This window comes from Alosa pseudoharengus, unplaced genomic scaffold (genome assembly GCF_046254945.1).
Source record: "Alosa pseudoharengus isolate Yale_2024_CS ecotype anadromous, Long Island Sound unplaced genomic scaffold, YU_APseudo_1.1 YU_APseudo_1.1_scf_18, whole genome shotgun sequence".
Taxonomy (NCBI): domain Eukaryota; kingdom Metazoa; phylum Chordata; class Actinopteri; order Clupeiformes; family Clupeidae; genus Alosa; species Alosa pseudoharengus.
Window position 1 is genome coordinate 36,931,860 of NW_027468650.1, and position 13,544 is coordinate 36,945,403.

The following is a 13,544-nucleotide window of genomic DNA, read 5'->3' on the forward strand; positions in this document are numbered from 1 at the left end:
TCATAATCATAATGTTAAGTCAATGGGGAAATTTTGATTAGTTTTTAATTAATAGTTTAAAAAGTATAAAAGTTACAAAGATTAAAAATACATAGCACCCATGTCATAAGTAAGACCTACGCAACGCAGTTTGGATGAAGTTTCTACGTTAAACGGTTGAAGCTGTATTAAGCGCGTTAGAAGAAGAAGAAGAATAAGAATAAGAAGAAGCCTAGGAAGAACAGTACAGTGCATTTTCATGCACTGTAATAAAATGCCTTGGAATAACAGTACAGTGCATTTTCATGCACTGTAATAAGAAGCCTAGGAAGAACAGTATAGTGCATTTTCATGCACTATAATAAGAAGCCTAGGAAGAACAGTATAGTGCATTTTCATGCACTATAATAAGAAAACTAACAAACACAATGGTTGCCTCGCAGCTTCGCTGCTTGGCCCCCAATAACTTAATATAACTGCATAATATAGAACTAACCTTATCATCTTTATTCGCAACAAGCCATATAGCCCGCCGCCTGTGAAAGTTTTCAGGACCAGGAAACAGATCCTTGATGTCCTCACGAGAAAGTGAAGGCAGTAAGTCTTCTCCAATCTGGGCAGCTATAGAAAAACAAATACAGTTAGTGCTGAGCTTATCACTGACATTCAGCCTTGAGTGAATATATATATTACATACACATACTTAAGGATGAATTAAGTCCTATAGACCTATTTTTTTTATATATATTGTGAAGCCAAATCAGCAAAGTTATCCACCAAAAATATTTCTCAGTATATATACAGTAATAATCTTCTAACTGAAAATGCCAGGTCCTATTTCACCTTATTTTAAAAAATTGAAATCGCTCCTTTTGTTTCATAAACGGATTTACAAAAGAAGTCACGTGACGTTACCCTTCGACGTTACTCACAGTAGCATAGTTTGTTTATTAGCCTGATTAGCAATGACACTTAACACTTACTGCCAGCTCTTCATGCGAGTCAAAGCACACCACTAGTTATCCAGACATAAAGGTAATTACTACGCGGTTTACATCAAGCTCCGTTATTACAAAAATATGTTAAGCCAGTTAAGCAAATTGGCATATTGATCAGTTAGAGATTAAGCGCCCAAACCTGTGACGTCACATGCAACTGTAGTTCATCATCACCATGTTATGACAAAAACTCAAAACAATTCAACTGATCCTAAAATAAGGCATTAAATTAAGATCCCAATGTGCACTGAGATATATTGTTTCAAAAAAAAAATCCCTTCCACTCCGCTAAACTCTAGGAACGCAACCAGTAGGCGGAGATGAGATTACTTTCCCGCCAAGGCAGCTGACGTCACAAAATGGGTAGAGGGATTTTTTGTCATGGTCAACACAGCTTGCAGTGACAATAAAATGTTACACTCAAACTACCAGCATTGTTAAGAGAGTTACTGCTAAATAACATTCTGGCCACAAAACATCTACCATGTTGTAGTAGCCTAAGGTCCAACTGGCTTGATTTTTTTTTTTTTTTTTTAAAGCACCAGAGTTAGCTAACAGTTAACGTTATATGCAGAATTTGGCTAATTTTCGTCGGGAAACTTAATGCACTTTTGGAAAAATGCCATCAAAATACTTAATGTTTCATAATAAAATACACAATAAATGTAGATATAGGCCTACATAAGGATATTTTGAGCTTTACCATGCTAGCTAACTTCATGGATTTTAGCACACAACCCAACCTAGCAAGACAGGTTAGAACTAGACAAATAAAATAAAAGTTAATGTTAATAGAAACAGATAACTTAACAATATATCATACCTTTTAGTGTAGCAATTGCAACTTCGTCCAGTTGATCCATTAGCTTTACCACGATTCCAAAATCTCTCGAACTGCAAAATGATGCACCTGTATTTGAAATCCAACGTCTGTCGTTTAACGCGCTCTCTTCTCTACAGAAAATGGTACCTACACATTTGGAATATACCATTTCTAGGGTAGGGTCAGGGGTGCGGCCTCCCGGCCTAAATAGTTTAGGTTTGCCTCAATTATTTTTTCTCAAAATGAATTTGCTTTAGATAATTTCACTAATACATAATACACCTTAAGCCCGTGTATGAGATAATTAATTAATGGCCGGTTACTGCTTTTATGAGACACACAGTTATGTTCACTTCCCCTTGATGACCTCATGTGATAAACCAACCAGGTCACCCCAAGGGCATGAAGATATTAACAATTTTCTTCTCACTTCCCAAGCACGAGCACATGTGGTTTAAGTGAAGTGTAGTTTCAACAAGCCAGCTAGCTTAGCTAGCTAGACTACAAAATCATGATTTGGCGCTGTGTTATCTGCTTTGTTTTTGTAGGTCTAACCCTCAAATCTTTATTGAGTCATATAAATTCGGCTCATAGTCGTAGTCCAGATTTCCGTGTTGTTTGTGGAATCGATGGTTGTACCAAAGAATATCGCGTTTACAACTCACTTTGGTATCATATTCGAAGAACCCATTCTGAACACCTTGACAGTGGCAGCAGGAGAGAAGGAAGGACAGCAACCTCAAGACTGGACCTCACATCAGTGATGGATCGAAACAACGTGTGGGCATACAGGTAAAGCACCTGCGTTAAGTCAGCGGTTTTCAATTGGTGAGGCGTGCATTGCGCATCCCTTGGGAAAAAGGGAAGCGCAGCGCGGCAGGGAAATATAGCTTACAAGTAGCCTATACGGGGAATGCATGAATAACAAGTTTGATAGTCTCTGAGAATATAGTTTTATTTTATTTGTGATGGTTATTTGTTAGTGTACTGCGTTATGCCACATAATGAACGAGACAAGAGTACAATGAGTAGAAACTCACATCAAATCTATGAAGTTTTGCTTAGGCTGATGTGACCCTGCGTTTGTTTTAAATAGATACCCGTATAGCAAAGGTATTTTGATACACAATGACTTTTATGAGTTTGGGTCCCTGCTATTCTAATATGTTCATGTCCATGAACACAGGCCAACTAATGCAATGGTGCAGAACAGAGAGAGTCCAACAGAGGATGCAGTGGAGAACGTAGAGCGACCAGAGGATGCAGTGGTGGAAAATGTAGAGCGACTAATCAATGATGCAACAGTGGAGAACAGGGAGCAACCATGTCCTGATTCTGTCATCCCAGAGCATTTTGGTGCTTTTGACAATTCAGTGTCATTGTACTCTGGCTTTGACAACAGCACCGTCACCTCTCTACGGCACCCTACTATGTCCCAGACTTGTGACTGTACCATACAAACAACGTTGAATGTACCAGATCTTCCAAGTGATCCTGCAGATGGCCCCTCTGCATCACACCAACCTGAGGTATGCATATAGTTTTCTTGAACACACAATAACAATCTGTTATAATGCTCCATGTTTCATCTTGTCATTTGATTTTTCTGAGTATGTCGGTGTTGGTCATGGTCAGTAGTTCATATTTGATCTTTAACCGTGGTTGGCCTTAGCAGCCCCCTGCTCCCACACAATCAGCCACATTACCTGCTCCACTCCAAGGTTACACAAAACATGTATAGTAAGATATTTTGTTATGTATGTGGCTGGTCACTCTGAAGATGAAGCAGAGACACTGACAATTCATAAAAAGAGTAGGAGCAGTGAGTCTTATCCTCTTGGTCTTCCACGCAAATACTACTTGTCACATAAATCATTAAGGTTATGTTATGTGGCTGCTGTTTCTTCAAGAAAAATAAATGACCAAAAGATACTTGAACCTATTACACACATCTGATTTGACTGTTCTTTTTAAAGGATGACTCCTGCCAGGACATTCTGACCAGACAAGCTACTGCTATTGTGTTGACTGCAAGAGAAAGACACCATCTTTCACAGGTCTGTCCACATGCAACATTAACATCATTTACTCGTTGGCTTTGTTGATCATCTGCAATGTCAGATTAGATAACATTTACATTTGTCTATAAACTGTCACAGTCTTTAGTGCTATTGCTATTAAGCTTGTATACCATTTAGCATCATGCTTACCTCAAAATTAATTATAGCCTCTCTCTGAGTGTAGTTAATCTGATGGTCTACCAATTATCTTCGCAGCTTCTTTTTACTGTAACACAACTGACACTGTACAAGTGTTTTTGTTGAACACAAATTAGATAGACATTTATTTTGCGTTATGCTTTATTGCCCCGTCATGATAAATTCATTGTTTCCCTAGTTTTTTATTTATAAAAATTAATTATTTATAGTTTAGTTTATGTTTCTCATAATAATCCTCATTGAAAGGATGGTGTAATCTCTGGCGCTATAGGGGGCAGTGCAAAATGCAAACATTTTTGGTATTGGACTATTGTGATGTAATGTTATTTTTATTTTTGGGCCTGTTTTTCAGACTGGTGTGAATGATGTTGTGGCGGCAATGCAACAGTACCAGGCTTTGTTGGTAACCAATCTGAGGAGTCAGCTACAAAGAGTATTCCAACAACATCAGGGAAGTGAACTTGAAAAGGAGGCTCTGGCAGTATTTGACCGGTTGGAGGATCCATTTGCCTCTGTTTCAACAACGTACAGGCAGGACTGTGTGATTAAGGACTATTTCCATTTTGTAGAGTCAGAGGAAGTTACTGTTGGGTATACTGCTTGCTTTCTAAAAAAAGGAGCAAAAAGAGTCCTCTCTACCATACCCAAATGTTTTCAGTATGTTCCTCTGATCAAAAGTCTGGAGCAGTTATTGTCCCATCCAAAAGTCCTGGCAATGATGGATGAGCCACAGAAATACAGAAGTGGGTATTTGTATGACATTACAGATGGTGAATTCATGAAATCCCACCCCTTATTTTCTGCCCGCCCCTCTGCCTTACAGATAATCCTTTACTCTGATGACATTGAACTTTGCAACCCACTTGGGTCTCACACTGCCAAGAATAAGTTGGTAATGTTTTATTATACACTTGGAAACATTAATCCAAAATATAGATCAAAACTGGCTTCGATTCGGCTACTTGCCATTGCAAAGAAGAGCGAACTCTCTGAATGTGGAGTTGATGGAATTTTGGGAAGGCTGCATGAGGACTTATTAAGGCTATATGAAGGCGTTAGAATTCAAATTGGGAATGGTGAAGAACGTGAAATATTTGGAGCATTAGTTTCAATATGTGGGGACACTTTAGCTCAGCATGAGCTTTGTGGTTTTAAAGAGGGTGTTGGTTTTGCTTTCAAGAAATGTAGGCAGTGTGAATGTACATTTGAGGACATGCAATTGTATTTTGATGAGGATTACTTTGAAGAAAGAACAATACAGAGACATATGCGGCAGTGTAGTGATATTGAGAATGCCAATACTGAGTATCTCAGAAACAGTTTAAAAACTACATTTGGGATCAACAGAAGGAGTAAACTGGTAGAATTCCCGTCTTTTAACTTGATCCAACAAACACCCCAAGACATCATGCACGTAATTTTGGAAGGCATTGCCCCATTAGAAATAAAATGTGTGATGAAACACTTAGTACTTTTAGGACAACTTGACTTGGATGTTCTCAATAGTGCATTACTTGCATTTCCCTACTCTCCACTTGATGTCAGAGACAAACCAAGCCCTATAAGCTACAACACATTAGCTTCCAGTGACAATAAATTAAAGCAGTCCTCAGGCCAAATGCTGGTTCTACTTAAAATTCTGCCATTTCTGATTGATGCTGTTAAAGATAATGAGTATCACACAATCATTCTTGAGCTGATAGAGATAGTTCAAATTTTGTTTGCTCCTGTTATTGGTCTACAGACTATCAACAAATTGAAAACACTCATTGAACAGCACCTACAACATATGAAAAACCTTTTCCCAGATAAAAATATCACTCCAAAGCAACATTATTTGATTCATGTTCCATCTCAGATTAAGCTACTGGGGCCAATGATTCGTCATATGTGCATGAGATTTGAATCAAAGCATTGCTTTTTCAAACAGTGGGCTTCAAAACTAAACTTTAAAAATGTTTGCAAGTCCTTAATAAGGCATAATCAAATGTATGAATGTTGTCAGAATGTAAGTAGTTCTGAACACCCCATTTTGTCAAATGATTGTACATTGGGACCAATATCAGAAATAAGCAACATGTCATACTTAAAAGAAAAAACAAGAGCCTTCCTTGGAAATGATGAGGTACGCCATGCAGTGTCTGTAAAATGGATTAATCTAAATGGCAACAAATATATACGGGAAAAGTCATTATTTGTGAGTGATGTTACTTCTGATCTGCCAGAATTTGGACTTTTAAGAAATATCTATGTGATTAATTCATCATTGTATTGTTTTGAGTTCATGCAGTACAACACCATTTGCTTTGATAGAAATTATATGGCATATCAAATAGAGATCCCAAACTTGGCACAAGCAACTGAACTGGTATCTGTTGATAACCTTGTAGATTTCACTCCGTATTACAGCTTTACTCACAAGGATATGGTCTATGTCCCAATGAAATATTACCTCGGGATGTGATTGGGCTACACAAAGCCTCATCTGATGCATTGTAAAACAAACTTTTTCCCAAATCAGTCAAGGGTCATGTTAAACTGTATCGTGTATCAACTGTATCAAACTTTTCATGTGTGTCATGTTTATAATAACAATAAATGACAAAAGGAAATGTAATTTCTTAAGATTCTTAAATTGAGAAGTTGTCCAAGTGGTCTCAATCTTAAAATAAGGAAAATAATCTTGTTCCTTTGCTGGGATAATTTGCAAAATATGTCCACACCTTGTTACTAGTTAAATTGAGCTTGATATTAGCTGGTAAATCTTAGTAAGAAAAACTTAGATATATTTTCTGAAAATAAGACAATTTTTCTTACGTGAAAAATGCTTGGCAAGATTATTTTTCTTTTTAGACTAAAAATAGGACGAATTTTCTGAAAATAAGGCTTTTTTTACTTTCTTAAAAATCATTTTTTGCAGTGTGTAAGTGCCACTGAGCTGGACTTTGCTGTACCACATTGTGCAAGTGTGAGGGAGGCTGTAATGATGAAGAGTGAAACCAAAAAGCTGTTGGTAGCATCGGCTAACTAGCACCAGATTTTGGAGTGCAGGGGACAAGCCGAGATGGGCTATGAGACATACGTTCACACTCGGTATCATGTTTCAATACACTTTAGGTCAATATCACACCGGAATTCTCCTTTAACATGGTAAAAAGCCTAATATAAGTTTTCACTGTGGCATAGTTCTGAAGTTCTGAACAACATGGTTTTTTTTTTAGGAATATTTTTTGGGCTTTTTGCCTTAATTTGTATAGGACAGTGAAAAGTGAGACAGGAAGTAAGTGGATGAGAGAGATGGGGTGGGACCGGGACATGACCGCAGGTCGGATTCAAACCTGGGTCCCTGTGGGCACTTGGACCCGTATATGGTATGAGCGCTGTAGCCTGTTTTGCCACAGCGCCCCCCACATTTGATTTTTGACACTATAGTGATAGTGACCTGTCCAATCAACAAAAAAAAGCATACCTTCGAGGTAAAAATATGGGTCTAGGGACCTGAGTATTTCAATGTGACTTTTTCAGATATTGACAGTTTATGAGCTAAATATGGCTATAATCCCAGACAGCAAAATATATTTGGGCCAGATTTGGTCCAGATCTTCATTAGCATTTGGCGCAGATCCTCTAAACGGACCTGCCCCGGGGTCATTTCTTCCAACGTGCCAATACCGGAACAGGTTGGAATTACGGATCAGAGACTGATCTGGGCCAGAACTGGCCCAGTACAGTTAATATTGCCATGGCATTTGGTGCGGATCTGGCCCAGACTCATATTCTACATCTGGGGCTCACCTGGCCTAACCTGACTCCGCCAGATGGATTTGCTCCGCATATCCATCTGGGAACTTTTCATTGAAGAACTTTTGGGAAGGGGCGGAAATACTGGTTAGCTGATTGGATAAACCATCTGTCTATCACCACCTTTGGTGGTTATCGATGGGCCAAATCAACCAATTAGATGAACAAAGTGTTCTTCTAATGCCTTCGTTTAACATACAATTAAGTTAGGTAACGTAACTAACGTTAAGATGTTTTAACTTACCATTTGTATGTGACATGAACCTAATCAACGACAATTCCCATCAAGTTTTCACGGTAGGCCCTACACTTCTGAAGAAAGTATATTCCTCCATTATGAACTGGAATCGGCCGTGGAGGATGTCTGTGTCGTTCATTCCTCCCAGCTGCATGGCTGAGACTCATAGCTTCACAGCTTACCCAGGAATACTTTCTAATTTGAATAAAACTTGCGCGATATAATAGCTATGCTCATCTCATGCCGTCAAGTTGTTCGTTGCGTCACACCTCAACCCGCCTCAAAGCCAACGCTGATTGGACGTTCGTTTGGTGAACTGCTCCAAATTCTCTTTAACGAAAAGTTGCCAGACTGATCTGCGAGTGAAACCTTGAAAGCTCGCGAGATCAGGATGGTCTCACGAGGCTACATCTGGCCCTGGTCTGTGATTCATATTTAAGCTATCAGACAAAGACCCACACAATTTGTAATTTTCAAAATAGTTTTTTATTTTAAAAAGGCAAAAGAGAACACTGTGTCCGCTAGCCTAAGTTTAGGCCTAGGCCTACAACATAACACAAACCAATATGTGAAATATAAGGCTTATGTTGATAAACAAACTCCGCTAAACGCACTGAAAGAAACATAACACAACATAGTCCGTTGCATCTAACCGGCTGATGTCCCGATGATGATGACGACGGCGCTCAGTTGTGTCTGAGGAAGATTACTGGCAGTCTGGGGAGCACTGAAAGCACAGAACAGTTGGGCGATCCTGCAGATCAGCAGGTCGGTGGACTTTGACAGCGACAGTTTGTTGTTTCGTGAGAGTTCTTCGACGTTAGCTAGGCTACTCAATCCAGACTGCAGGGCAGGCTGCTATCATGGCAGCTCGCAGGTCAGCAGCAGTTCCTTGGTTGCGGCAGCGGCAGATCTCTCGCTAGTAGCTGTCCTGGGAAATATTTTCGAGCAGACGGTGAATAGCAGCGCCGTTCACGGATGGATGTCAGAGGACCAGGGCAAAAACTAGCCCAATGGACTAACGTTAAAGTTAGGCATCAACCTGCGATTCTTCCTCACTGCTCCTGTGAGACGTACAAGAAGCACACAAAGCAAAGAAACAAAGAGTAAATATTAGATTCAACATCCAAAGATTATTTATCTTATAACAGTATAGTATGCCAACAACGCATTGCATCCCAAACCGGATAAACTGGAGGACAGCGACAATTCTTGTGGACCTTCGATAAAAAGCCTAGTGTTTACAGCCAAGTTTTTCCACTCTAAATCCATTTTAAACAGGCTTAAAAAACGCTGGCCGTCTATGCAATACCTGCAGTGCTACTAGCAGCAAGGCTAGCTACAGACAAAGTGGGTAACGTTAGCGCTAATGGCTACGAATTTGCAGCTAACACACAATGGACAAGATATTAAGTGATTTTGGTGAATAATAAGCAAAGCTCACCAATTTAGCCTTAAAGCTCATGTTCACATAGTTGTGGATGCATGTTTAAAAGAACCTAGGACTCAATTCAGTTGTGGCGCGTCTGGTCTGCGAAGCTGCCCCGGATAGGCGCCACACCCGCTGGATGGACTGTCACAGTCAGAAGCTACAGACAAGTCTGGCGCAAAGTTGGTGCAGATCTGCATAGTGAGTGCGACTGCTGCGCGAATCTGCTGATTCAAAAACGGATCTGGCACAGATGTAAATGCTGTCTGGGATACTACATGGAAATGGACTTAAAATAAGCAGAACATATCAAAATTGAATTCCTTGTATCAAACAAAGTAGAGAAAATAAATTATACAACAATTTAAGACTAAAGGAAGCTGAGATATAACCTTTTCTCTTTTTGGCGGGGGCCATTTTGGATTTTACGGATAACTGCTACTAGGGGGGCCACCAAACTTGTATCCATGGATTTTTGAAAACCTTAGGCCTGTACCTAACACCCTGCCAAAAATCAAAAACTTATCCAGAAGTGCCCAATTTTCATGAATTGCATCCTAGCTATTAAGAGGCAAAGTTAGTCTGTGAAAACAAAATGTACAGTTAAGGTCGGTATCTATCAACGTAGATACTATTTCCTTATAGCCTACAGTAGAATGAAAGCATAGTATTCTTTAAATCTTACCATTGCTTCGGTAGCGCCTGTGTCTCCGAGTGAACCCTGGTAGGCTACGGCTGGCTACCGCGGCTCTGATTTCCCGACAGCAGATGTCCATTCTCCTGGCGAGACAAGTAACCACTCATCTGGCACTAGATCCAACGCTCTCCATTCTTCCAAGCAAAAAGGGAAGTGCTCGTTTAAAGGTCCCCTCTTCTAGAAGGAATGAGCGCCGACGATCGCGGGCGCGTTGTTGTGATTCACATCCACATACATCCAAGTAACGTGAAGTAGTAGCCTAATGAAACTGTAGGCTAGCCTTTCTGTTCTGCTGAATCCAAGTACAGCTCGCTGCAGCCTGTGGGAAGGCGAGGCTTGGAGATGCTGCTCTGAATTTGCCGCCGCACACTGACTGTTGTTTATCCTATCAGCTGTTCTGGTGGAAGCGCGACCACAGTGCAACCACTGCTCACTACAGGAAGTGTCTCCCCTGCTGCTGGTGTGGGGGCGTAACGGTTTTGCATATATTTTTGTTGAATGAAGATTGTCTTTATCACTATCATTTATATATTTGCCTCTGAAATTCGCATTGTGTTGGTGTGAAGGGAAAATCTGAATCTAAACTCTATCGACTGTTTTAAGTCAGGTTACATTATTGGAGCTTGCAGGGAACATGCATGTCATACCCAGCATCATTTCTGCCTGTTGAGCGTTTTACTGGGAGTTGTGTGGTTAACACATCCACTGTTTAAGCAAGACCAAAGGCCACAGTCATGCCAGCATGCACAGTTCACTCCCCCTGCTACCCTGATTTGCATTTGTATAGCTCACAGCATTTTCATTTACATGTTAAAGCCTCCCTTAGAATTAGGAGGAGGGGGGTCATGGGCGGACGACTGCCAAGCAAGGCCCATGTCAATTTCTGACAATTCATGGCAGTTTTCGGCATTGCCTGCAAACTGCCGCGAACAGCCATTAAACTGAACTTCCACGACAATCTACAGTGCCGCATACTGACGGAAATCACACTTTTCATGCAGTGCCAGGGGAAATTCAAGGTCTCACTATCATACAGACAACACACACACATTCATTTAAAGCAGAAAAGTAATTAAAGTATATAATATAAAAACACAACTAAGCAATAAGGACAGTCGAAGATAAAGAATATACTAAATATGCTAAATACAAATTATACTAACTAACACTTAATCTAAATCAATTCTAATAAAAGTATCCACATAGTGGTGATTAATAAATCAGAGGTGCTTGCAATGACTGAGGCAGGGACTGAGCCTGTGATCCTCTCTGCATAGTAAGGTAAGGTAAGGGCCACCTTACACCAAACAACTTTGACAAGATTCAGGAAAGATTCTTGAAAGATTCTAATCTGTTAATGCCCCCCATTCAAGCTTTGCTCAAAAGACTCCAATCTTTCAAGAATCTTTCCCAAATCTTGTCAAAGTTGTTTGGTGTAAGGAGGCCATAAGGTGCTCTGTTTGAGTGAGTGTCATGGTGATAGTGGTCATGGTGATCAGGCGCGCCTGCAGGTGTACGTCCGTACGCACTGTGCGTACCATCAGGCTACTCAACGAGAGAAAATTTCCCGTGTGTGTGTGTGTGTGTAATGTGTATTCACACCAAATTGGCCCACCATACCTTCCCAACTATGCACAGTATCCCATTAGCTGCATGCCATCGGGCTATTTACAATTTTCTATTAAGTGTCTTAGTGAACACGTTATGAAAATTACACATTTTGTTTGAGCAGGAGACAGAATATGCACGCAGGCACGCAACTAGGCTACTTGTTTTCTTTTACTCGGCTATCTATATGGTTATCAGCACACAATGTTGAGCTAATTCACTAACTCAATACTTATCATGGATATCACAAGTTTAAACAACGAAAACAGAAAGTATGGAGGCAGCAAAGCTAGAGGGGTTATTCCAGATGGGCAAGAACAAGGTAGGCAATTGGTGTGCTTGTCAGAACGTTAGACTGCATTACAGCTGTTTAAAGCCACACGTCACGGTACGCTAGAACAAAACAAGGTAACTTTCGCCTGTAAAGGGCTGTATCAAGTTGTCCAAATGAATAGGTCATTGTAGACGTTGTTGTATTATTGCATGTGTATGTTGTTATGCTATGTAGGCTACTTTTACAATGCACAGGAAAACCTGGAAACGGACAAATATTGTCCACGCGTGATTTTTTTTTTTTGGGGGGGGGTGATGGGTGTGCGTACCATAGCATTAATTCCTGCAGGCGCCCCTGATGGTGATAGTGCAGATGAGTAAGTCCAACAGTGCAACAATGCAGAAATAAAGTCTATATATCTACATATTTAACTATTTTAAGAAAGGTATAAGTGTGGCCACAGTTCGGCTGTGGCATGGAGGGAGGGGTTATGCATATGTGCTAATGTGCTAATATAGCACGCAAACAGTGAGGCAGAAAGACAGTAGTGGTAAAAAGTGGCTATGGACAGACAGTATCCAAACATGGAGGGGGTGAAGAGGCAGACGGACTATGCAGAGAAGTCTAGCTCTCCTCTTCCCTTAAGTGAAGCATTGAATAGTTCAATGGCCCTGGGGACAAATGACTTTCTCAGTATGGATTGCTTGGACTTTTATTGGACGAGACTGTTTTAGGTTAATTCTGTGACTGCTGGACTGCCGAGATGAAGTGATATGCCAAATTATCTTATGGATGTTTTACTATTATTCCTGACTGTAACATAAATTATTTAATAAAATGCACTAAAGTAAGAGTATAATCCTTTGTCTTGAGTCATTCGTCTCACGACCACATTCCCTGCATATTGTTAAATGTTTTGCCTGGTCACGGGCAACCCAAACCGGTTGACCGGCGTGACATCTCTACATCTGACTAACTTATGCATTTATCATGTAGGCTACAGACCTTACTGTTCTGTAACTGACCTTATGTAGATGGGTACATAGACACCCCCTATTTTATTAATATTATCATGAATTGTAATTGGTCCCAATTATTCTGGGAAAGAGGTTAGACAACAGGCAATCTTACCCTCATGTGGAGAATTTGGCAGAAGCATACTGCTGGATTGTCTCTTTGACACTATAGCAAAACATTCATGGGCAATTCCATGCAAAGGTCATCCTTACCATGGGAAAAAAAAGTTGTGCTTACGCAAATAGAACTGTTGTTAAAATCTTCATTTAGGTCTATATTTTATTGTTTGTAACTGATCTGATTGAATTTGATGGAGAATGACACTCTTTTTACATCATAAATATGGTGTGCAACCATACAGAAACAACATTTTTCACATGGTAATATTATACATATTTAAAAAGTGGATAAATGGACCCAAGGTTCAAACAAATTGTGTCATTTGACAAATTCCAGATTGA

The 13,544-nt window shown here is 40.0% G+C and overlaps 1 protein-coding gene across 1 annotated transcript; it reads left to right on the forward strand.

Moving 5' to 3' along the window:
* The first annotated feature begins 1,535 nt into the window (after window positions 1-1,535).
* Window positions 1,536-6,935, forward strand: LOC143131445 (uncharacterized). The gene is made up of 4 exons (XM_076291097.1): window positions 1,536-2,592; window positions 2,987-3,329; window positions 3,777-3,857; window positions 4,372-6,935. The coding sequence occupies exons 1-4, from the start codon at window positions 2,312-2,314 to the stop codon at window positions 6,481-6,483; spliced, it is 2,817 nt and encodes a 938-aa protein (XP_076147212.1). The 5' UTR covers window positions 1,536-2,311; the 3' UTR covers window positions 6,484-6,935.
* The last annotated feature ends 6,609 nt before the right edge of the window (window positions 6,936-13,544 follow it).